The sequence below is a fragment of the Ammospiza nelsoni genome, chromosome 27 (assembly GCF_027579445.1).
Source record: "Ammospiza nelsoni isolate bAmmNel1 chromosome 27, bAmmNel1.pri, whole genome shotgun sequence".
Lineage (NCBI taxonomy): Eukaryota > Metazoa > Chordata > Aves > Passeriformes > Passerellidae > Ammospiza > Ammospiza nelsoni.
In genome coordinates this window covers 5877262-5901249 of record NC_080659.1, presented here as the reverse complement: position 1 = coordinate 5901249, position 23988 = coordinate 5877262, and the positions used below count along the sequence as shown (strand labels likewise).

General features: G+C 48.4%; 1 protein-coding gene across 2 annotated transcripts; it reads left to right on the top strand.

The window, feature by feature from the left end:
- Nucleotides 1–1822: 1822 nt before the first annotated feature.
- On the top strand, nucleotides 1823–19802 carry ATCAY (ATCAY kinesin light chain interacting caytaxin). 2 transcript variants are annotated; one of them, XM_059489563.1, is made up of 13 exons: nucleotides 1823–2270; nucleotides 3373–3496; nucleotides 9114–9178; nucleotides 9953–10174; nucleotides 11019–11204; nucleotides 11678–11780; nucleotides 12774–12905; nucleotides 13652–13738; nucleotides 14489–14587; nucleotides 14812–14847; nucleotides 14973–15008; nucleotides 15726–15761; nucleotides 15991–19802. In XM_059489563.1, exons 2-13 carry the CDS (start codon nucleotides 3420–3422, stop codon nucleotides 15998–16000), a joined length of 1089 nt encoding a protein of 362 aa, XP_059345546.1. In that variant the 5' UTR covers nucleotides 1823–2270; nucleotides 3373–3419; the 3' UTR covers nucleotides 16001–19802. The 2 variants fall into 2 exon arrangements, with proteins under 2 accessions (XP_059345546.1, XP_059345545.1); XM_059489562.1 differs by having other exon boundaries at nucleotides 9953–10213.
- The last annotated feature ends 4186 nt before the right edge of the window (nucleotides 19803–23988 follow it).

Below are 23988 nucleotides of genomic sequence, written 5' to 3'. Positions count from 1 at the left end.
TTAATTAAAGGCAGGCAGATTTCAACTGGGAAATGCCACAGCTCAATAAAAGGCAAAGCGTTTAATTTCAAGCATATCTCAAACAAAGCTGCAGCTTTTCATCCCCAAAATACTCCTTTTGGTTTTGCTTCAAGTTGTAAATAATTTCAAAGGACCCAAAATAACTTTTATTTTCCCTACAACAAATGTTTCATCTTGATTTCAGCTCGCCAAGCTCCCAGTGATTGGAGCCAGACTCTTCCCAGAGGTGCCCAGCGAGTGGACAAGAGGCCAGTGGAGGAGTGGAGACCCAGAAATTCCCTTTAAAGACAGGACAAATATTATATTTATATTTTATTTTTAAATTATAATTTTTTAAATTTTGTAATTTATATTTTAATTTTTAAAAAACTATATTTTGTATTTTATTTTTTAATTTTATAATTTGTTTTATTTTTAAAATTTTATATTTTATACTATTTAATTATATATTAAATATATGATAATAAAATATAGTAATAATTATATATTAAATACATAATAAAATAATATATGTTTTATATTATTTTATTATATAGTGTCATAACTATATTATAATTTAAATTATTTATTTTTTATATTTTAATTTTTAAAATATATGTATTGTATTTTAATTTTTATATTTTTATATTTTATAATTTAATTTTTAAATTTTAATATTTTTATTTAAAAATATATTTTATATTTTCATTTTTTAAAATTTAAAATTTTATATTTTATATTCATTTAAGGGTGGCCAAACACTGGAGCAGATTGGGCAGGGCAGGTGTGGAGTGTCCATCCTTGGGGAGAATCAACTCCTGACCTGGAGAACCTGGAGGAGGGAGCCCATGGGAAGATCTTGAGGTTCAACAGGAACCTCCCAGGCCCCAAAGGGCTCCAGGAGAGCTGGGGAGGGATTTGGGATGCGGGATGGAGGGACAGGACCCGGAGGGCAGGGCTGGGTGGGTTACCGGGGAGGAATTCCTGGCTGGCATGGAATTCCCAGACTCAGCTTTTGGGTAAATTCACAATTCCTGCTTTTCCCTTGGAGAAATCCCGCGGGAATTCTTTCCCTGCCTCCATCTCCTGGTGCGCGGGGACCTCTGCAGGTCCGAGCTGTGCATCGCTGGGAGGGATCCAGGGAAGGATCCAGGGAAAGGAGGGATCCACAAGGAGGGATCCATGGAAGGGATGGATCCGTGGAAAGGAGGGATCCACAGGGATGGAGCTATGGCAGGGAATGATGCCCCCAAATCCCAGGGAACTTTCCCCTTCACAGGGAATGATGCCCCCAAATCCCAAACCCCACATCCCAGGGCACTTTCCACTTCTCAGGGAACGATGCATCCCAATCCCACATCCCAAACCCCACAGCACCTTTCCCTTTCTCGGGGAATGATGCACCCAAATCCCAGCACCCAAACCCCACATCGCAGGGCACCTCTCAGTTTCTCAGGGAATGATGTCCCCAAACCCCACATCCCACATCCCAGGGTACTTTTCACTCTTAGGGCATTATGCCCCCAAATCCCAAACCCCACATCCCAGGGTATTTTTCTCAGGGAATGATGCCCCCAAACCCCACATCCCGGGGCACTTTCCCCTTCTCAGGGAACGATGTCCGCAGACCCCTCGGTGCCTCCTGCAGGAGCAGCCCTACCCCTGGCACCCCCTGTGCCAGCGCTGGCAGCTCCACCCGCCCAGCCGGGCACGGGTTCGGAGCCTGGCAGCCGATTGGGGCGGCGCTGGCACGGGGAGGGCTCCGGGGCTGTCCCTCCCCTCCTGCAGAGCAGGGAATTAATTCGCTGATTTAGGGGAGCGCAGGCTCCGCCAGCTGCGGGCGGAAAGCCACCACCGAATCCCCAAAAATCATCATCACCGAATCCCAAAAACCATCACCGAATCCCAAAAACCATCACCGAACCCCAAAAACCACCACCAAAATCTCACCGAATCCCAAAAGCCGCCACCGCATCCCGAAATCCGCCAGGAAATCCCGCGGAGGCGTTCGGGGGAGCAGCAGCAGCCATGGAGGAGCAGGAATAACGCCCTGAGCCCGTCCCTCTTTCCGAGCCGAACCGCGGAGCAGCGGCTGCTGCCGGGAAAACCGACCTGGATGCATCCGCACGCTGCTCCATCCTCATCCTCCTCGTCCCCGCCGCCATCCGCGGGCCGCACCTGCTGAGCCGCGTCCAGCGGGAGGAGGAATGCGGAGCTGGCGGGGAGGAAGGCTCGGGCTCGCCTTTGTTCCCCTCTGAGCAGCGGCAGCGGTGAGTACGGGACGGACGGACGGACGGACGGACGGACGGACGGACGGACGGATGGATGGATGGATGGATGGATGGATGGATGGATGGATGGATGCTGCAGCCGCCTCCAGCCGGGATTTCTCCTTCCCTTCTCCTTCTCTCCTCCTTCTTTTCTCCTTCCCTTCTCCTTTTCTCCTTCCCTCCTCCTCCCTCGGCCCCTCCATGATGCCCGCGGGGCTGGCACGGAGCAGCTGCCGCCGGCCAGGGGGAGGAAATCGGGATTTTCCAGAGCCTGGAGGTGTCTGGGGTAGGGAAGGGCAGGGATGGAGCCAGACAAGGCCAGGGGCTCGCTGGGAAGGGCGGGAATGCCAGTCTGGGAGTGCCAATCCTGGGAATGTCGATCTGGGATGCCAGTCGGGAATGTCAATCCCGGGAATGGCAATTTGGGAATGCTGATCTGGGAGTGCCAATCTGAGAATGCCAATCCTGAAATGCCAGTCCTGGGAATGGCAGTCTGGAATGCCAATCCCAGAAATGCCAGTCCTGGAATGTCAATCCTGGGATGCCAATCTAGGAATGCCAGTCTGGAATGTCAATCCTGGAATGCCAATCCTGGGATGCCAATCTGAAATGCCAGTCAGGGAATGTCAATCTGGGAATGCCAATCCCAGAAATGCCAATTTGGGAATGCCAGTCTGGGAATGCTGATCTGGGAATGCCAATCTGGAAGTGCCAAACCTGGGAATGCCAATTTGGGAGTGCCAATCTGGGAGTGCCAATCCCAGAAATACCAATTCTGGAATGGCAATCTGGGAATGCCAGTCTGGAAATGCCAATCTGGAATGCCAATCTGGGAATGCCCCAGGGCAGCTCACCCTCAGCACAGAGGGGCTGATGAGCAGATTGGTGCTGCATGAGACACAAGAATGGGAACCCTGTGGGTGTCAGGGGGAGCAGCTGGGGCCCAAACAGACCCACACCCCGACCCTCACCTCCTCCCCGTGCCCCAAAACGTGCCCAGAGTGCAGAATTTGTGCTTTTCCCAGCCGATCCCCTCTCACCCTGCCCTCCCAAGGGGTGTGGGTGCCCCATCCATGCCAACCTCTGTGCCTCCCCTCTGCAGCCTGAGCCCCTCCTGGGGGATCTGCTGGCCCCAGCCCCCCGAGAGCCATGGGCACCACGGAGGCCACGCTGAGGATGGAGAACGTGGATGTGAAGGAGGAGTGGCAGGACGAGGACTTCCCCAGGTGTGTTCCCCAAAACAAACAAAACAAAACCAGAATCATTTTAATTTTTTTTTTTTTTTTTTTGTTCCCTGTGAGAGACCATCAGAGTGGGAGGGTCCATGCCCAGGCCTCAGAGGCAACAGGAGCCTGAACTCCAACAGGGGCTCAGAATTTTTGGGGCCGCTCTGAGCGCATCAAAAATCTGGGGATGTTTTTGGCATCTCTGGGTAGGCATGGGAAGGAGCCGGGTGTGGGGCACAGGGAGATTGGGACGGATAGAGGGATCCACAGAGGGTGGATGGATGCACGTGGGAGTGCATTTATGGATTTATGGACTCATTCCCAGGCTCTGAACCCAGCAGAATCCCAAACACAGCAGCGCTGCTGTGCCAGGATCCCTGCACCCAACGGGTGCCAGCCCTGTGGGGCTGACAGGAGGTGCCAAAGTGGCACCTTCCACCTTCAGATCGGCTCCAGCAGCTGCACAGGGGTGCCAAACCCATCCCAAAACCCATCCCCGAGTGCCTGAATCGCCAGCACATTCCCACCCCCATTCCCAGCTCGTTCCCACTGCCAGGCTGCCGGGGCAGGGCTGGATTCTCCCTCTCTGGGGGCATTCCAGGGACATCCCAAATCCACTGGATTTGGGATTCTCCCTTTCCAGACATCCCAAACCCACCAGGGCTGGATTCTCCCTCTCAGGGACATCCCAAACCCACTGGGTGTGGATTCCCCTACTCCAGGGACATCCCAAACCCACTGGGTGTGGATTCTCCCTTTCCAGACATCCCAAACCCCATCGGGTGTGGATTCCTCTGCTCAGGAGACATCCCAATCCCACCAGGTCTGGATTCTCCCTCTGCAGACATCCCAAACCCACTGAGTGTGGATTCTCCCTCTCAGGAGACATCCCAAACCCACCAGGTGTGGATTCCCCTGCTCCAGGTGGCCCTGCCTGGGCAGCAGGGGTGACGCTGAGGGGGTTTCTCAGCTCCCTTCCAACGCTGCCCGTTCTTGGATCTGGAGCCCCTGCAGGTGCCCGGGGGCTCTCAGGGCTGGCGCAGCCCCTGCAGCTGCAGGCTCAGAGCCCCAGCATTGCCAGGCACAGAGAAAGGGGCTCCTGTTCCCTGGGATGAGCCTGGCTCTGTTCCTGGCAGCCCCAGCTGCGTGCCCTGTGAGCCCCTCTGTGCTGCAGCCCACAGCACGGCGTTTGTCCTTCCCTCCTCCCAGCCCCAGAGAGGATAAAATTCCCTCTGAGAGCTGCTGGATCCCTGCCAGCCCCGGGGTTTAATGGAGAAAAAGGAGAGAGAAGTGTGGGAAAGAAAGGGATGGATGATGGATGGATGGATGGATGGATGGATGGATGGATGGATGGATGGATGATGGATGGATGGATGGATGGATGGATGGATGGATGGATGATGGATGGATGGATGGATGGATGGATGGATGGATGGATGATGGATGGATGGATGGATGGATGGATGGATGGATGGATGGATGATGGATGGATGGATGGATGGATGGATGGATGGATGATGGATGGATGGATGGATGGATGATGGATGATGGATGGATGGATGGATGGATGGATGGATGGATGGATGGATGGATGATGGATGGATGGATGGATGGATGGATGGATGGATGGATGGATGATGGATGGATGGATGGATGGATGGATGGATGGATGATGGATGATGGATGGATGGATGGATGGATGGATGGATGGATGGATGATGGATGGATGGATGGATGATGGATGATGGATGGATGGATGGATGGATGGATGGATGGATGGATGGATGATGGATGGATGGATGGATGGATGGATGGATGGATGGATGAATGATGGATGGATGGATGGATGGATGGATGGATGAGGGATGGATGGATGGATGGATGGATGGATGATGGATGATGGATGGATGGATGGATGGATGGATGGATGGATGGATGGATGAATGATGGATGGATGGATGGATGGATGAATGATGGATGGATGGATGATGGATGGATGGATGGATGGATGGATGGATGGATGGATGATGGATGGATGGATGGATGGATGGATGGATGGATGGATGGATGGATGATGGATGGATGGATGGATGGATGGATGGATGGATGGATGAATGATGGATGGATGGATGGATGAATGATGGATGGATGGATGATGGATGGATGATGGATGGATGGATGGATGAGGGATGGATGGATGATGGATGGATGGATGGATGGATGGATGGATGGATGGATGATGGATGGATGGATGGATGATGGATGATGGATGGATGGATGGATGGATGGATGGATGGATGGATGGATGATGGATGGATGGATGGATGGATGGATGGATGGATGATGGATGATGGATGGATGGATGGATGGATGGATGGATGGATGGATGATGGATGGATGGATGATGGATGGGAATTGTGGAATGGGTTGGAAGCAGCCTTAAAACTCATCTCCCTCCCAAAGTGGGGATTCCTTCCAGCAAACCAGGCTGCTCAGAGAACAGAGACAGGAAATGAAGGTGTAGGAAGGAAAAGATCATCCCAGAGCTCCCTAAATATCCAGATAAAACTGCTGTGGCTCTGGGGCACCACCTGGGAGCTCTGTCCCACTCTGCCCATGCAGCAGCAAACACCAGGCCCAGCATTCCATGGAAATCCCTCCTGGAAAGCTCCAGGCACCCCCAAACCCAGGAAAACGCCCTGGGAATGAACCCCGGGAAAGGCAGAGGGATGTGAGAGGGGAGGGATGAGGCCGGAGCCCTGGGAGGAGCCTCCTCCGGAGGGATTGAGCAGGAACGACGCCAGACAGAGCCCAAACAGCCCCAGGCAAAGCAGGGAAAGCCAGCTGGGCTCTGCCGGCAATGAAAATAAATAAATTGTCCTTTTCCAGCCGCTTCCCCGCTGGAAGCGTTGCAATAATAGGGCAGGAGCTGCTGCATGTGGGACAGCCGCTCTCCAGCAGCTGATTTGCTGCAGAGCTATTTTTGCCTGCCTGCCATTAGCCAGTCTTGCCCCCCCACCCCAAAAAAAAAAAAAAAAAGGAAAAGAAAAAGAAAAGCCACATCCTAGACAGAGATCTGGGCCGGGAAAACAGAAAAACAAAACCCGGGCGCTGCTTGAGGGCCCGGGCCGACATTCCAGCGTTTCTGGGAGGCCGAACGGCGGCAGCCGCTCCGAGGAGGAGCCGGGAGAGGAGCGGGCGGATCCTCGGTGCTGCCCCGGCTCCGATCCCGGCCCGGCTCGGGCGGCCCGGGGCGGGGATGCCGTGACCGAGACGCGGGCGGCGCGGAGCGGGAGCATGCTCACTCCTGCATCCGTCCCTGCATCCCTTCCTGCATCCCTTCCTGCATCCGTTCCTGCATCCATCCCTGCATCCATCCCTGCATCCGTTCTTGCGTCTATTCCTGGATCTATTCCTGCATCTACCCTTGCATCCATCGCTGCAACTGTACTGTCTGCATTCCTGGATCCATCACTGCATCCATTCCTGGATCTATCCTTGCTTCCATCACTGCATCCATTCCTGGATCTAACCCTGCATCTATTCCTGCATCTATTCCCTGCATCCATCACTGCATTCATTCCTGCACCCATTCCTGCATCTATTCCTGCATCCATTCCTGCATCCATTCCTGGATCTATTCCCTGCATCTAATCCTGCATCTAATTCTGCATCTATTCCCTGCATCCATCCCTGCCTCCCTCCTGCATCCCTCCCCTCATCCCTCCCTGCATCCGTCCCTTCATCCATTCCCGGATCTTTTCCTGCATCCCCCCCTCATCCCGCGGTCCCGCTCTGTCCCTGCGGGCCGGGGCTGGCCCAGGGCCCCGAGCAGAGCCCCGGCTCTCCCCGAATTTGTCCCGGGGGGTTTGGAGGCAGGAGGAGCCGCGGGAGGAGGCGGCGATCGCCCCGCAGCAGCCTCGGGGAAGGTGAGCGCGGCTTTTCCTCCCCTCGGCCCGCCCGAGCCGAGCTCGGTGTGAGCAGCACGTACTCAGCTCCCCTCCCTTCTCCTCCCTCATCCCCATCCGGATGCTGTGTCACCAGCCCGTGCCGGGCGCCAAATCCCGGGACAAACCGCGCCAGGCCCGGGTGGGCGCGGGCAGGGGGAGCCGAGGGGGGCTCGGGGGGTTTTTCCTTCTGCTCCGGAGGGTCCCGCACGTGCCTTTGATCGGGTGCTGAGCCCTCATGAATACGCAGTGACCGGCAGCCGGGGATTATCCCTTAATCTGCATATTTATGGGGTTTAATTTGCCTGGTGGCCGCGGTGTCGTGGAAAGGAGCGGGGCAGAGCTGGGCTGGATCCTGTCCCCGCTGTCACCTCCCTCCTTTGCTGTGCGCCGGGGCCATGGGGCTGCGGGCCAGCGACTCTGCTCAGGCTCATCATCCTCATCATCCTCATCCTTGTCCTCATCCTCATCCTCATCTCATCCTCATCTCATCCTCATCATCCTTATCCCCATCCTCATCTCATCCCCATCCTCATCCTCATCATCCTCATCCCCATCCTCAAACCCATCCCCATCCTCATCTTCCCCATCCCCATCCTCATCCTCATCCTCATCCTCATCCACATCCTCATCCTCATCCTCATCCTCATCCCCATTCCCAGATTTGTCCCAGGGATTTCGCAGCTCCTCCCTGGCCAGGGGGAAGGAGGGATCTCAAACAGAGATTTGAGAGCATGGACTGGTGCAGTTGGTGGGGTTTGATGAGGAAATGTCAAACACAGATAATTCCAGGGGCCAGAACAAATCCCAGCTCCAGCTGAGGGGAAAAGCACCCAGGGTGAGGCTCAGGCACAGCAAAGGTTCCTGGCCACAGCCCAGACCCAAATTCCCACTTTTCCCACCCAGACTGGGGCAGGAGCAGCTCCAGCAGCTGCCCAGGGGTGCCAGCCGTACCCTGGGGGTTGATTTTAGCAAGGAAAACTTTCCAATCCGTTGATGCCTCCAGCTGGAGGGGCCCAGATTTGAGCTGGGAGGGTGCAGGAGCTGAGCAGGAGAGGCTGCAAACCCCAGGAAAAGAGGGGTGGCCCCAAAATAGGGGTTGGACGCTGATACCTGGATTTTAGCATGGATTCGACCCAATTCCAGCCCACAGCAGGGGCTGGGAGTCACCCAGGGGGGCTGAGGTGACAATTTGGGGTCACTGGTCCCAAATAGAGCCAGAACCAAGGAGTTCCTGGGGAAGGAAGTTGTGGGTAAAACTGTGATGGATTGGGGTGAAAACATCCCTGCCTGTGTGCTGTGTCCATCCCAGAGCCCTGCCAGGGAATGGGGACACAGCCCTGGGGTGCCCTAATTAGGGGGTGCCCTAACGAGGAGCCCCAGGGCCTGGCGCTGCCCCTCGGAGCTCCTGCAGAATAAAAATGAGCAGAACACAGAGGAGGAGAACGCTGCCAAGGCCAGGATTTGTTCCCTGCTGGATTTTTTCATCCCTCGGGGTGGTCTGGAGGTCGGTGGGGATTGCAGAGCAGCCAGGAGGGAAGCCCAGACCCTCAGGGTGACAAAGGGAAAGGGCAGAGCTGGGGTTGGGTTTTTTCCCTGCTGCCTCCATTCCCTCAGGATGATTTCCCCCCTCATTTCCCCCGCTCTCTGCTGTGTTCTTTGTCCTGCAGGCCTCTCCCAGAGGAGACAGGGATGGAGTCTCTGGGAAGCCCCACGGAGGACGAGACCACGTCCTGTAAGTACCAAATTCTGCAAGCGCGGGGGAGCTGCCAGGCAGGGAGAAAACCTTGGATTCTCCACCAAAATAAAAATTAAAAATTCTCACTTGGGAGAGGGAACCCGCAGGGATTTGAAGTTGTTCGTGCATCCTGAGGATCTGGGGGAGGAAACTGGGATTTCAGGGCTGTGGGTGCTCCCATCCCGGTGCCTTCCAGTGGGACCCACCACCCTGAGGGCTCCAGCTCCATGTTCCAGCAGGAATTATCCTTGAGGGTGCCTTGCTCTGTGCCTCCAGAATGTGTTGGAATGCCAGGCTCTTGCTTGTTCTAAGGCCAGGAGGAATAAAACTCAGGAGACCTTTTTGAAGTCTCACTCCAGAGTGAGACTTCAATATTATCTTTATTTATTGCAAACTTACGAGATGTGAGCTCTCACTAACAAGTCGAGAAAGTGAGCTAAATTGGTGTTTATCCAAGGCTATTTAAGTCTTAATTCTTTAATAAACGGTTGATATTAATATTATTTATATTTATAGTTGATATCTCTATTATTTATGCTTCTAACTCGGTTATGATTACTGGAAACCTGCAGCACAGACATAATTAGAGCAAACTGAAGAAGGAAGAAGGTGTAAAACAGACAATTAACCTACCCAAAATCTTCTACCTTGGCTCCTATGTATTACTACCCACTAAAACCCCGGATCTGAGATTTTTTTACCTTGTGAGATCACACAGCACTGCCCGAACCCCACATCACCCTGTCAGTTTCATTTTCCTCTGGACTCCAGCTCCCCCCAACACCCTGAACTTCAACGGGGCCCATCGGAAGAGGAAGACCCTGGTGGCACCCGAGATCAACATTTCCCTGGACCAGAGCGAGGGCTCCATCCTCTCTGACGACTTCCTGGACACCCCGGACGACCTGGACATCAACGTGGACGACATCGAGACCCCTGACGAGACAGATTCCCTCGAGTTCCTGGGCAACGGCAACGAGCTGGAATGGGAAGGTGAAAGAACGTCATTTTTCGAAGTTATTACGACTATGTGTTAGTAAAATAAAGTTATGAATATATTCATAATTAAATAAAATTTAAATGATTAATAAATTGGCCCAAAAATAAAAATAATTAATAAATCGGCCCAAAAATAAAAATAATGAATAAATTGGCCCAGATCGATGAGCTGGAAGGGGAAGGTAAAACAACCCTGGTTCTGGGTGAGCGTTTCCAGGGGTTGGGGTGGTTTATTCTGCCTCATTTTAAAGATTTTTGTTAGTAAAATTAGGAATATATTCATAATTAAATAAAATTTAAATTATTAATAAATTGGCCCAAAAATAAAAATTATTAATAAATTGGCCCAATTTATATTATATTGTAGAAAAACTTTAAAATCTCCCTCTGATAAGCAGAGGGAGATTTTAAAGTTATTTCTATAATATTTGGGCAGCAGAGCAAGGTTAAAACCTGTAGGATTGTACCCTCTTCTGAATGGTTAGGCGAATTTATACAATGTCATTTTTCGAAGTTATTACAACTGTGTGTTAGCAAAATAAAATTATGAACATATTAATAATTAAATAAAATAAAAATGATTAATAAATTGGCCCAAAAAATAAAAATAATGAATAAATTGGCCCAAAAATAAAAATAACTAATAAATTGGTCCAAGAATAAAAACAATGAATAAATTGGCCCAGATCAAGGCTGGAGGTGAAACCCCATCAGAGCATCATCCCTGAGCGTCCTGGGCTGACAAGAAAGTGAATTTTTTGGGAACCCCACAACATTGGCGTTCCCAAAGCTCTTCCCCGTTCCTCCTCAAGGCAAGAGCCCTTTGTCCCTTTCCCAGATGACACCCCGGTGGCTACGGCCAAGAACATGCCAGGGGACAGCGCAGACCTGTTTGGGGACGGTGGCACCGAGGATGGCAGTGCCACCAACGGGCGCCTCTGGAGAACCGTCATCATCGGCGAGCAGGAGCACAGGATCGACCTGCAGATGATCAAACCCTACATGAGGGTGGTGACGCACGGAGGTGAGCCCAAACCCTGGTCCCTCTGTCCCTCTGTCCCTCTGTCCGTCCCACCAAGGCTGGCTGGGCCCTGTTTGGGGGGAAAAATTTGGGGTTTTTCGGTAGAAAAGCACAAAAGCGCTCAGATGGTGCTAAAGATGTTTAGTGATTGTAGAATTGTCATCTGGAGGGATTGTGCCAGTCCCTGGGATGCTCGAGGGTCCACACATGTGCAGTCAGGTTTGTTTCCAAAGTCCAAGCCGAGCCAAGGGGCAATCCAGCTTTAAAACCCCAAAATCCATTCTCTGAGCCCCAAACCCACATTATAACCAAGCCAAGGAGGAAATTTCACAGTGGAAAATATCTGAAGAGAGAAACGCTCACCTGGAGCTGAGCAGAGACACAAAAACCACCCCAGGGCCAAATTTCAGCGCTGTTTTCCCCTCGGCTGTCCCGTTTTTGCCTGGAAAGTGTCACTTTGGTGGTTTTTTGGGCAGGATACTACGGAGAAGGTCTCAACGCCATCATCGTCTTTGCTGCCTGCTACCTCCCCGACAGCAACCTGGCAGATTATCACTACATCATGGAGAACCTCTTCCTGTGAGTGCCTGGGAGGGACAGCAGCCTGGGGGAACGCTGGCTCTGGGTTCGTCTGGGTTGGGATTGAAGGAACTTGAGGCAGTAATTCATGTTGGGACCCGGGTGTTTGTTATCTCTTATCAGTAAAACAGTCTCACTGCTGTGAGTTGGGCAGCAAGGCACAAAATGGCCAGCAATCTCTTGGTACAAGAGATTTTAAGACTAAACCATCCAATTAAGAGCTGACACCTGGATTATTTTCCCTTTTAACCCAATAACTGATCCCAATGTGGATTTTTCCACCCAATTACAAAATGCCGCCCAAACCCAAGAAGAAGAAACCGAGGACAGCACCCTGTGCCCTCCATCCTGCTCCCGTCCACAACACACTAAAAACCCAAAACCTCGATTTCTCACCAAGTGATCCACCTGCACCACTCTCTACGATCTATTTCACACTTTTGTGGATTATATTTTGAAGTTTAGGAAGCTTTCTCCATGGATGAGGGTCAAAGTCAGTGCTGCCCTGAGGGTCAGGACACTCCAGAGCAGACAGAGGAATATTCCCAGTGCTCTGGGCATCCAGAGGAAAGCACACAGCAGCTTCCCTGGAATTTCAGCTGGGAGCAGGCTGGATGCAAGCCCAGCCCTGCCAGGGGCTGCTGGGACACTGGTGGGACACTGGTGGGACATTGGTGGGACATTGGTGGGACACTGGTGGGACACCGGTGGGACATTGGTGGGACATTGGTGGCACAATGGGCACAGTTCCGAGTCCAACAAGGCCAAGAGCTCAAACATTGCAGGAATTATGGCCAGGATGGACTCACTGTGCCCAGGCTGGGACAGTCCCTGCTGAGCAGGGCACAAAGTTCTGACCCCTGAGGGACACCCAGGCCACCAAAGCTGTTCCCAGCCCTATAAAGAGGCTCTGGAGCTGTTCCAGGGTGGCACAGGGGCACTTGCAGAAATCTCGAGGATGTTTTTGGGGTCTCACTGGGTTCCTCTCGGCAGGTATGTGATCAGCAGCCTGGAGCTGCTGGTGGCTGAGGATTACATGATCGTGTACCTGAACGGGGCCACGCCGCGCAGGAGGATGCCAGGCCTGGGCTGGCTCAAGAAGTGCTACCAGATGATCGACAGAAGGTGAGGAACCTGCTCCTGGGGCCTCTCCAGAGGAAAATCAGAGGCTGCTTGTGACCCCTGGTGTTCGCAGGGGCGAGGGAAGAGATGAGGATGTGACTCCGTGTTTCAAAAGGCTTGATTTATTATTTTATGATATGTATTACATTAAAACTATACTAAAAGAATAGAAGAAAAGGTTCTCATCAAAAGGCTGGCTAAGGATAGAAAGGAATGAATAACAAAGGTTTGTGGCTCAGGCTCTCTGTCCGAGCCAGCTGACTGTGATTGGCCATTAATTAGAAACAACCACATGAGACCAATCACAGATGCACCTGTTGCATTCCACAGCAGCAGATAACCATTGTTTGCATTTTGTTCCTGAGGCCTCTCAGCTTCTCGGGAGGAAAAAAATCCTAAGGAAAGGATTTTTTATAAAAGTTGTCTGCCACAGCTGTTCCTCAACAGGAACGAGCCTGAGCCAGTCCCACATTCCTTACACCTGCCAGGTGCTGGAATGCACCTCAGAAATCACCTCAGTGCCCTCCCCTTGGGCAGGGACAGCTCCCACCACCCCAGGCTGCTCCCAGCCCTGTCCAGGGATATTTTAATTTATAATGATATTTCCAGAGCAGTGCTCCACATCCTGCTGAGCTGGGATGAGCTTCCCAAGGGTTTCACCTGGGCAGCCCCTGCTGGAGCCCAGCACAGCACAGGGCAGCTCAGGAAACGTCCCTGGGATGTGACTCTGTCCCCTGACCTGTCCCCAGGCTGAGGAAGAACCTCAAGGCCCTGATCATCGTGCACCCCTCGTGGTTCATCAGGACTGTCCTGGCCATCTCCAGGCCCTTCATCAGGTGGGCACAGCAGCCCCAGGCTCAGCAGGTGTGGGGTGGGAGTTTGGAATCACAGAGTGATGGAGCATCCTCGGTTTGAGGGGTCCACAGGGATCATCCAGCCCAGCCCCTGGCCCTGCACAGGCTCCCAAACAATCCCAACCTGTCCCAGAGTGGTGTCCAGGGGCTCCTGCAGCTCTGGCAGGGCTGGGAAGGGACCATTCCCTGGGAAATTCAGTGCCCACCACCCTCAGGGGGAAGAACCTTTCCTGATCTCCCTCCCAAATCCCAGAACCTCTCCCTGATCTCCATCCCAAACCCCTGAACCTTTCCTGGGATCCATTGCAAACCCAGAACCTTTTCCTGATCCCCATCCCTGAACCTCTCCCTGACCTCCATCCCAAACCCTTGAACCTTTCCCTGATCTCCATCCCAAACCCTTGAACCTTTCCTGATCTCCATCCCAAACCCCTGAACCTTTCCTTGATCCCCTGAACCTTCCCCTGATCTCCATCCCAAACCCCTGAACATTTCCCTGATCTCCATCCCAAACCCCTGAACCTTTCCCTGATCTCCATCCCACCCCAGCCCCAGCCCTTCCCTGGGTTTTAGTCCCACAAATCACATTTCGAGCTCACCCTCAGCCAGGGGTGACCAGGGTGGAGCTCCCCCTTGTCCTGCACCCCTCAGACCCGCCCAGTGCCACCTCCAGAGGTGTTTTTGGAGCCCCTGGGGTGGCAGTGCCTCTCTCTCTGTGTCTCTCCCTGCCAGTGTGAAGTTCATCAACAAGATCCAGTACGTGCACAGCCTGGAGGAGCTGGAGCAGCTCATCCCCATGGAGCACGTGCAGATCCCAGAGTGTGTCCTGCAGTGAGTGCCAGGGGGGCCCTGGGGCTCTGGGGGGGACAGCTGGGGGGTCCTGAGCCCAAATCCATGGATGGGGAGGGCAAACCTGCCCAGAGCCTGGGCAAACCTGGCCCCAGCCAAGGAATGGCCCCAGACTGTGGCTCACAGCTTCTGCCCCTCAGCAAACGCCAAAAAATGGGGCTAAAAGGGAACAGCAGCAGCTAAAGGAGGCTTTGTCTCTGTTGCAGATATGAAGAAGAGAGGATCAAGGCCAGGAAAGAAAGGTAAGATGGATTTGGGGAGGGATGGAGAGCGGCTCCTCTCCAGGGCTCATCCATCACCCCAGGAAGGCCCTGGGGGCTCCTCCTTCCCCCTGGGGATGGATTCCCAATGGGGTTTGTGTTTACAGGGCAGAGGAGAAACAAGACATGGCTGAGAGGGAAAGGTAAGGACTCTGATTTCCCCTTCCCTTCCCTTTGATTTCCCCTTCCTCTGATTTCCCCTTCCTCTGATTTCCCCTTCCTCTGATTTCTCCCCTCCTCTGATTTCCCCTTCCCTTGAAGGGTCTCTGGGCATGAGAACAGCCCCCCAGCTTGGGAGCCCCCCTGGGACCCACCAGGGCATTCCCAGAGTGTCCAGGAGCTGATAAAGGCTGGAACTGTAGGGAAGGGAAATTCTGGAGGGGTTTGGAAGATAAAATCCTTCACCAGGATAATGTGGCTCCGGTCCTGATCAGACACAGCCTCTCTTCTTATTCTAATTCCTGAGGGGAGCAGGGAAAGATGCCCTGGATGAGGCTGAAATATTCCTGGAGCTCAGGGCAGAGAGGGGGATTGGTTTATTTTGAGATTTATTTGATATTAGAGATTTATTAATTATTATTTATTTATTTGTTTATTTATTTATTATTATTTTTATTTATTAATTAATTTTTATTTTTATTTTTATTTTTAATTTATTTTTATTTTTATTTTTATTTTTAATTTTTATTTTTTATTTTTTATTTTATTATTTATTATTCATTATTCATTACTCATTATTCATTATTTAATAATTATTATTTATTTTAGTATTTAGTATTTGGTATTTAGTATTTCTTTATTTTTTATTTTTTTATGTACCATGTGCTGGAGGTTTATTTATTTTTATTTTCTCTTTGCAGCATGCCCGTGCCCCCAGCAGAGGATCAGGAGACCAGGTTTGAGCTCTTGGTGTGGCTGGGTCCCATCCTGTGCCATTTGTGATCCAGGGTCCCCCAGCCCGATGTCACTTTGTCCCCTCTGCCCATGGAATCTATGGCTGGCACCATCAGTGTCCCCAGCAACCATTTCACCCAAATTCCCTCGTTGTTTTTGTTGGTGTGGTGGCAATAATCACATTTTTAACCTCAGTTTGAGCCTGAAAATGCCTCCTGTCCCTTTTGCCAGCATGTCCTGAGTGGCAGCAGCGCCGAGGATGGAGCAGAAGGAGCAGCCTGGAGCCACCACCTCAACAAGGACCTCTGGGGACAAGAGCTTGCCACCACCTTCCCCCGAGCCCTGTAAATCCTGGAGCCTGCCTCCTCTGCCTCCAAAGTCCTTTCACCTCTTGGGAATCACTTTCCTCTTTTTAAAAATAGAAAAGAAAAAGAAGAACAAAAACCAAACAAACCCCCCCAGAACACGAAGCAGGAGCAGCACTTTACAGCACAGGTTCTGGTGTGTTTAGGGAATGGTCTGTGGAGAGCATTGCACAGCGCAGATACTCACTGTGTATCCTTGGAGTAAGTCAAGAGCATCCCCCAGCCCATGAATCTCCAGCCCAGAGAGAGAATTTATTTTGGTTTCGATGATAAAACCTTCCCTTCACTCGCTGCTGGCCAGCACGGAGCACCCCAGGCTCCTCCAGGACACCCCAAAAGCTGAGAACAACCAACCACACAGGCAATGGCAAGAGCTTTCCCCTCCTTTCTCCAGCCAGTGTGAGTTTCTTCCAGAAGATTCCGAGTGCAGCACTGCCAGCTCCCACCGTTCCTCTGGAACTCATTGCCAGCAAGAAATCTCATGGTTTTTCCTGGTTTTTTCCTGATTTATCCCGTCCAGGAGCATGAGGCACTCTGAAGGGATCCCACAGAACCTTCTACTGAGGGCACACACCCCAAAGGGGTTTGGAAGGAGTTTTCCGTGATAAGGAAGTTCCCCAGGCCCTGTTTTGGTCTCCACTGGACAATCACTCTCTGCTGATGCTGCTGAAATGTTGGGAGGTTCCCTGAGGAGGGAAATGCTCCTCCAGCACATTAAATTCCACCTAAAATTCCACATTCCAGCCTGGGATGGCCCCATGGAGGGTGCAGGACACGGGGACGGCTGCTGGAACCCAGAGGTGCAGGTGGGACTTGGACCCTTGGGATTCGGGACTGGGACTCGTGAGGGTTCTGTGAGCAAAGGAAGGGGGAAAGAAACGAAGGAACATTCAAAATTCTTTGGAAATTCCTGATTTCAGAGGCAGAGGCAGCTTGCATGGCCTCGGGCTGGGTCCCTGGAATGGCCAAGGCCAGGCTGGGACAGTGGGAGATGTCCCTGCCCATGGCACGGTGGCACTGATGGGATTTCAGTTCCCTCCAAACCAAATTTTAGGTTTTCCTGATCCCATGATCAGCTAAAACCCCTCTCAGACTCCTGCAGATGAGGAATTCCCTCATTTCTTCACTTCACCACCCCTTTCATTCTCCAGATGAAGAATTCCCTTCTCATGGTTTCAAGGAGAATTCTGGATTTCTCCTGGAAGTGGGGATGGCTCCCCTGGACACACAAAGCTGCTTTTCTCCTCCTTTCAGTGAACAAAACCACGCTGGGTGAGCCCCTTCCTCCCCTTGGGTGCTCCAAGGAAGCACCAAAATGACTTTTTAAACCTTAATTCCCATTTGAGACGTTCTCCTCACACGCTCCAGCCAGGGATGGAAAGCAGAGCTCCGCGCCCACAGCACCAGCCCAGAGGCTGAAGGTGGAAAAGAAAAATAAAATTCCACATTCCATCTGAACAAGATAATTATAAACCAATTATTGACAAAATATTCCAAGTTGGAAGGGGCTGGGATCATGGCGGGGTGGCACTGGATGGGATTTAAGGTCTTTTCCAGCCCAAACCAATGGAATTTTATGAGGAATTCTGTAAAATTCGAGGCAAGGGGAGCCCTGCAGGTGTTGGTGGAGCTCAGGTTTGTTCCAGGTGGCTCCTCCCTGCTGTCCTGAGCTCCCAGCTCTGTCTGGAGGCAGAAGGAGCAGCCAGGAATCCCCAAATTCCCAAATGCCCAAATCCCCAAATCCCCAAATCCCCAAATTCCCAAATTCCCAAATCCCCAAATCCCCAAATGCCCAAATTCCCTCCCAGTGCCTCTGTGCCAGAGTGGAGGAAGGACTTTGCTGATTAATCCAATTTCAGTTCCCACCATGAACAATCACAAAGCTCCTCGTGGACCCAGAGGCTGGGACTGCACTGAGAACACTTCAAGGTGATTTCCCTTTTTCTTTTTTTTTTCCCTTTGTTTTTATGGATTTAGAGAGAAATTCATCAGTTTTCCACCCAGGGCGTGACCCACGCTGGCACTGCAAGGGAAGTTTGTGATTATTCAACAATAAAATGGATAAAACGTTGAGTGACGGGGTCAAAATCCAGCTCTAGGAAGAGTTTGTGCATCAAAAAACGTTCAAAAATACTTCTGGGATGGAAGAGATGGAAGTGGGAGATGAGGAATCCCAATCTCCTTTCAGGAGGGATCCACACCAGGATGGAATTTGCTTTTTTATTGTTTTTTATTTATTCCTGCCCAAACCCACTCTGCCTGCACTTTCAGGAAAAAAGGAAAAATACAGAATGAGCAGATCTGACAATGAAACTTCACCTTTCTCCAAGTAATTCCCTCAGAACAAGGGAATTTCAGCTGGGAAAAGGACAGATCCCCAATTTCCCTTCATGAGATGAAGGTGGGCACTCGTTTCCATACAAAAAAAAATCAATTTTTAACTTCTTGGAAGAGATTTTTGGTTTTGTTCTGTTTCAAAAAGTGCACTTTGTGATGGAGCGCTCCAAGTGCTGTGCATTAGATTTTAATTTTCACAGCTTTATAAGCATGTAAAGTTTATGTTCATGGATGGATGGATGGATGGATGGACACATGGATAAAGTTTTTATGTCTTTTAACACAGAGAAGAACCTGCCGCCCCATCAATTAGAAATGCCAAAAGTGCATTTTATAGCAGCAAAAAAAAATTAATTACTATTAACTTATTTCAACCAGTTGATTGCAAAGCAAAAAAAAAAATTACAAATTTTTGGACAAAAACAGCAAAAAAAGAAAATGTCCCTGTCCCAAAGGTGGAGTGACAAATCTCAGCTGGATGGGGAGAAATCTGCACTGCTGCTGGTGGAAATGCATTTCCAGTGGGACTTTGACCAGTCTATAAATATATAAATATGTTTAAAGGAGAAAATGAAATGAACTCATCCCTTTAGCAATACTGCTGGACTGCTCGGTGCCCCCTGTTCCTGCCTCAGAAATCAGCCCTGCAGGACCCAGATCTTCATTTCTCAGTTCCCTGGATTGCATCGAGCACTTTCTGGTCTGATCTGACTTTTCCTGAGGTTTTTCTCCCATGGGAAGTCGCGTTTTAGCTGCAGGAAAAGTTCTTTTATGCCCAAATTCACCAAATCCTGGTGGTTTTACTCGAAGTGTGTTTCATGGCAGGACCTCAATTCGCTCCACGTCAGCCTGAAAAATCCAATTTCTTCCTGTGCAGGGCAGGATTTCCCTTCCCCTCTCCTGGAGGATTTATCCTCAGCCCCAGAAACTCCAAATTTTCTGCTTTTTACACCCAGAATTGGGGCTGGCCATGAGTTTTTGTCGTGGTTCACCAGGAAGGCACAGGAACCAAAGCTGGATTCCAGGGCAGGAATTCACCCCAATCCTTCCTCTCCAGTGCTGTGCAAATGTAAATGGATATTTAGAGATTCCCTCATGGTTATTTTTCCATCTTTACTCCCCACAGAGGTGCAGAAAAAGGTTTTAAAGGTGAAAAATCCTCTTTTTTAGAGGGTTTCAAAAAACAGGAGTCAAGGAAGGGCTGTGGCAGGAAAAAGGGACAAAAAACCCCACAAAAAGCACATTTTCCTCTTTTCTATTTCCGTCTTTCCTTCCTTCCTGGCAGCCAGAAACTCAGCAGGTTTTGGTAAAGGACAATAAACCACAATCCCAGGGGTTTAATTTTATTTTTTTTTTTGTTCCTTTCCAGCCCAACCCCACCTGTACAAACGTGTGAAATGTCATTTTCTGCAGTGGTTGTAATTTAGGTGGTTTGTGCTAGCAGACTCTTCATCTGTACCCTGAGTTTTGCTTTGTATTATTCCATAAATTCTGTGGGTATTCTATTAAAATGAGACTAATCCTTCAGCCACAAGATTCTGTCAAGTAGATTTTATTTAGGATTTGGCTTCATGTGGAAAATATGAGGGAAATTTGTTGTTTGGATGTTGTTCCCTTGAAGAAAGGCATTCAAAGGAAATTCTGACACTGCAAAATTCCAATTATTTTCCTAAAATAACTCCTGTTCTGGAGGATTCTTTCCCAAAAAGAGCCATGGAAAAAATTCCTTTCCTTGGGTTTCTCTCAACCTGCACAGGACCCTGCTCGTCTCAAGTTGTTTAAGCTCACATTATTTTTATATTTATTTTTATAATCCAATTAATACCATGACTGTAAATTGAGAATTATAAACCCAAACACACAAAAATCAACCCAAAGCCACTTAAATGGAAAAATACCAAACCTCACGAACCCCTTTTTTATTTGTAATATTAATATTATTATATTTAATATTATTTAATATTCAACATCCAACTATTTACAGTGAGATGCCTAATTTGAGTGGGTTTAGACAAATCATTAACATAATTAATGAACTGGAAATAGGAATATACACAAATCTAATCCTCTAACAAGCATTGCTCTAGTCATGCTGTGAATTCTTTCAGGAAATGCATATTAATTGAAATTAATTTTAAATTAGGGCTACACTTGTGCTGGAAATTTGTATGAAGCAGATTTTTTTCTCTGATTTCATTTTTTCCATAAAAACCAAAATCCCATCAGGATCAATTCAATTTTTTTTTCTGTTCATCCTCTGCTTTTTTTGTTTCATTTCTATAGAAAAGCCTTTTGGGGTTGCAATTTTGCAGCTCAAATATTCAATTTATGGCATCAACAAGCACATGGGAGTTTGGGGTGACCGATTTGGGGCTTTCCAGGGCCTGAAGGGGGCTCCAGGAGAGGGATTTGGGATTTGGGATTTGGGATTTGGGATGGAGGGACAGGACACAGGGAGAGGTGGGATTTTGGGAAGGAATTTGTCCCTGGGTGGAATTAAAAAAAAAAAAAAAATCAAAAACTTGGAATTTAAATTGGGCTCTGTGTGGAATTAAAAATAAAATTAAAAAAAAAAAAATTAAAAAAAAAAAAAAAAAACCAGCAACAACAAAAACCACCAAAAACTCGGAATTTTAATTCGGCTCTGACACCCCGTTATTCCAGGCTGATCCCAGTCCCCAAGTGAAAATAATTCCCATCTCTTGCCTCTTCACCAATCCCAAGTGAAAATAATTCCCATCTCTTGCCTCTTCACCAATCCCAAGTGAAAATAATTCCCATCTCTTGCCTCAGACGTCCCCTCCGCGCAGGAGGAACCTTGGTGTAACCTTGCTCATCCCATCAACAACGTCTCACGATCAGAGGAGGGTTGGAATTGTGAATTAAAGCTGCAGAAGAAATGAGTCACGTCCCGCAGCAGAAAGGGCGCCCAGGAACTCAGCAACGCCGGGGGAACCATTCCCCCGTGGCTCCAGGATTATCAAACTCCTTCCTGCTAAATTTAGCCAGGTTTGAACAAAGAACATTAATGTGAGCTTTCAGTAAACGTTAGTATTCTAAAAATAACGCCGGGACAGGGAACATTGTCTGTCTTTGATTCAGAGCCGCTGCTGAATGGCATTTGTATGAGCAAAGTGTCGGGCAGATAACGTATCTGTGCCACAAACAAACCCCAGAAAAAGGAACTTTCAGGTGACCCACGAGCAGCTCGCCAGCAAGGGGGGCTAAAAAAAGCCTTTCTGAGCATTGCCATTTGCATAACCCATATTTTTATTTTATTTTTTTTTTTATGGTTTGGGTGAAGTTTGCTGCAGCTGGGCAGCGCTGGGGTGGGTTTTGCTGGGGAGGAAGGAAGGAGACAGCTGGAATGGCATCTCCAAATACAGCAGCAGCTCCCAGGCCGGGCAGGAATTTGGGAATTCCAGCTATGAGGGTGAATTGCAGCTCCCAGCGTGGCTGGGGTGTGAGCAGGAACAGGGCAGAGAGAAAAATCACCCCTGAAAACAAACTGGGGAAAGGGGAGCACCGAGGGGATGGGGAAAAAAAAAAACTTAGAAAATGAGATTTTGTACTGAGGAAAAGGAATTTTACACTGAGGAGTGAGTTTTATCAGTGAGGAGAAATGAGCTTTTAATTTAGGAGAAATGAGCCTTACACTGAGAAGAAGGGAGCTTTTAAATGAGGAGAAATGAGCCTTTATACTGAGGAAAAGGAGCTTTTACACCGAGGAGAAAAGAGCTTTTACAGTGAGGAAAGGGAGATTTTAAACGAGCTTTTAAATGAAAAGAAATGAGTTTTACACTAACAGGAATGGGGTTTGATCTCCAAAAACCCCCAAGAGCAGCCACAGCCGTGTCCTTCAATCCTCCCATTCCCAGGAGAAACAGAAATGTTGAAATTCCTTGTGGAGATAGTGGGACACTGCTCTGATTCCCTGATCCCAAACAATCCAGTCCTGCTGCTCCCACCCCGATTGTTTTCTGCTTCCAGAACTAAAAATCCATGTTCTCTTTAGATATACTAAAACCTCACTGTTTCTTTTCATACACTAAAAATTCATTGTTTCCTCTGATACAACTTTGGCCAAAATCTCTTTATTTTGTCCCAAGGATAAAATCCTCACCTGTATTCCCCAGCCACAGCCCTGCAGGCAAACCCAGCTGGGACCAAATTTCAAAAACACAAATTTCAAAAACACAAATTTCAAAAGCACAGATTTCACCCACTGGGAGGGAATCTCCCAAAACTATTTGGATCAGCAGGTCTGCAGAGGGAAGGGAACTGGAGCAGAGTGTCCGGTGTCCCCTCGGAACTTTGACACAATTTTGGAGCCTCTTGGTTTCCTTTTCCCTTCTCATGAGGTCAAATGCAGTAAAATCATCCCTGGAGTTGGGTTTCTTGACCCAGACAACTTCCCGATTCAGGGATGGGTGAGAAAAGCAATAAAAAATTTGAGTAGGAGCTAATTTGAGGATAATTTATCATTTTTGTACCTTTGGCAGCTGAGGGGATGATGTGGGGACACCCTGCAATGGCCAAGCAAGGCTGGAAATTCAACTTCCCTGGGTTTGTTCAAACTCAGGAATCCAAGCTCCAGATTTCTCTGGAATTATAATTTTACCATGGAATTGATGTTGAAAGTGCAAGGAACAACAAAATTATCGATTAATTTTTATTATTAAATAATGGTATTATAATATTTATATATTATATTATAATATATTAAATATATTACCATATCATAATATAATATATAATATATATTATATAAAATATAATATATAATATATAATATATATTATATAAAATATAATATATAATATATAATATATAATATATAATATATAATATATAATATATAATATATAATATATTATATATAATATATAATATATAATATATAATATATTATATATTATATATTATATATTATATATTATATGTTATATGTTATATGTTATATGTTATATGTTATATACTATATACTATATACTATATACTATATACTATATACTATATACTATATACTATATACTATAATGTAATATATAATATATAATACATAATATATAATATGATACATAATATATATTGTATACTATAATATACAATATATAACGTTATATATTATCTGATATTATATATAATATTATGTAATATATTTATATAATAGCATTGTTATATAATTATTATTTATTAATATTATTATTTATTAATATTTCCCCTCACAATAAGAACAATGGGAACACTGGAATTAAGACTGGAAAAGCTCATGTGCTGTTTTCCCATCCATAAATTCACCCTAAATTCACTATCTTAAACCTGATTTCATTTCTTGCCTTCAATATCTTCCCTGTAAAACCTCCAGAATCGTGACCTCTGACAGTTAAAATTTCCCTAATTTGCAGTTCATGTTTATTCACGAGCAGCTGATTTTAGCACTTGGCCTTGGCCTGGTGGCTGAGGAGCAGAAACAGCTTTGAAGAGAAAAATAACATTTTTTATTTTTATTTCAGCTCAACGGACA